This window comes from Haliaeetus leucocephalus, unplaced genomic scaffold (assembly GCF_000737465.1).
Source record: "Haliaeetus leucocephalus isolate CR32 unplaced genomic scaffold, Haliaeetus_leucocephalus-4.0 Scaffold656, whole genome shotgun sequence".
In the NCBI taxonomy this organism is placed as follows: domain Eukaryota; kingdom Metazoa; phylum Chordata; class Aves; order Accipitriformes; family Accipitridae; genus Haliaeetus; species Haliaeetus leucocephalus.
Window position 1 is genome coordinate 19952846 of NW_010973092.1, and position 1638 is coordinate 19954483.

The window sequence follows — 1638 nt, forward strand, 5'->3', positions numbered from 1 at the left end:
GGGGGGTGTCGAGCGACTGCGGGGGGGCCCTGTGGCGTCGTAGCGAGGCTCGGTGACGTCATAGGCAGCGCCGTGAGGGGAGCAGGTGGCGGGGGGGGGCGGCAGGAGCCGCGGTGGTGGCCGGTGCGGGCCGAGCCTCAGCCGCTCGCCTCCCTGTCACGGCACGTCCCAAGCCAGAGCGGGTGAGGTCAGCGGGCCGATGGCTTCAGGGGGTGACATGGCTAGGTCGTAGCGCTGAGGAATAACTCTGAGATTTAGAGCGGTCCGCCTGTTTCGTGCAAGATGGGTTTTGTACCTGTCAAATTAACGAGCAAGGCTGTAATCGGAGAGGCGCGCAGTCGGCATTCGTAGAGCGAGGACACCCTGGAACAGTTAGGCCTTGATGTTTTGAGGGTGCTTCGTGTGCACTGCCAACTCGGCAAGAATGCTCGAGGTCCATCAGGGAGAAGAGAAACGCTCTTGAGATAACAAGGATAATCGGACCTAAGAAGCGTAGGATGTGACCAATAAAAGGAAGCATCCCGCTCCAGAAGGTGCCGAAGGCCGGATGATTGCTGAAGAAGCGTGAACTGGGGGAGAGGTAAAGGTGGCAGGGGGAGATGGTGACCTCCAACTCCATTCCAGGCTGGAAGAACTTGCCCCCCGCCCCACCTGCAAGGAACATGCGTGCTAATCTGCATAGCAAGCAAGGCTAATTTAAATGTAACTGGCCAATAGTAGATGAGATGGTGACTACTAACCAATGAACGTAAACTTACGTGGGTTTTTGCTAATCGTGTAACAGAATAAATACATCGTTTTTCTTCGGTGTGGTGTGCTAGCTTAGTGGAATTAACCACCTAGCACCCATCTTTGTGGAAATATGAAATGAATAATGTCTTTCCCAAGTGTGTGATTATTGGCTCATTGCATGCTTTTTGGACAACAGTACTGCTGTGTTGGCAGAGCTATGGGAGATGGTCTTGAATTGTTGTGTTGAGACTGGAAGGGGCCTGGAGAATCACCTGCCCCACACCTTCTGACCAACCTTTGGTTAGAACCCCCTCAATGGCTTGTCCTGCAACTCCTTCCACCTTGTCCTGGTTTCAGCTGGGATAGAGTTAACTGTCTTCCTAGTAGCTGGTACAGTGCTGTGTTTTGAGTTCAGTATGCGAGGAATGTTGATAACACGCTGATGTTTCCAGTTGTTGCTCAGTAGTGTTTAGACTAATGTCAAGGATTTTTCAGCTTCTCATGCCCAGCCAGCGAGAAAGCTGGAGGGGCACAAGAAGTTGGCACAGGACACAGCCAGAACAGCTGACCCAAACTGGCCAACAGGGTATTCCATACCATGGGACGTCCCATCTAGTATAGGAACTGGGAAGTGGAGGGGGAATCGCCGCTTGGGGACTAGCTGGATGTCTGTTGGTGGGTGGTGAGCAATTGCACTGTGCATCATTTGTACATTCCAATCCTTTCATTATTGCTGTTGTCATTTTATTAGTGTTATCATTATTGTTATTAGTTTCTTCTTTTCTGTTCTATTAAACCATTCTTATCTCAACCCGCGGGTTTTGCTTCTTTTTTTCCCGATTTTCTCTCCCATCCCACTGGGTGGGTGGGAAGTGAGTGAGTGGCTGCGTGGTGCTTAGTTGCTGG

At 51.5% G+C, this 1638-nt stretch overlaps 1 protein-coding gene across 1 annotated transcript in view; it reads right to left on the reverse strand.

The window, feature by feature from the left end:
• DNAJC18 (DnaJ (Hsp40) homolog, subfamily C, member 18) overlaps positions 1 to 664 on the reverse strand; it is a 15752-nt gene extending 15088 nt beyond the window's left edge. The window contains exon 1 of the mRNA XM_010579255.1: positions 484 to 664. Coding sequence (XP_010577557.1) covers positions 484 to 664 — 181 coding nt within the window. The remainder of the gene's footprint in view (positions 1 to 483) is intronic.
• Positions 665 to 1638: the final 974 nt, after the last annotated feature.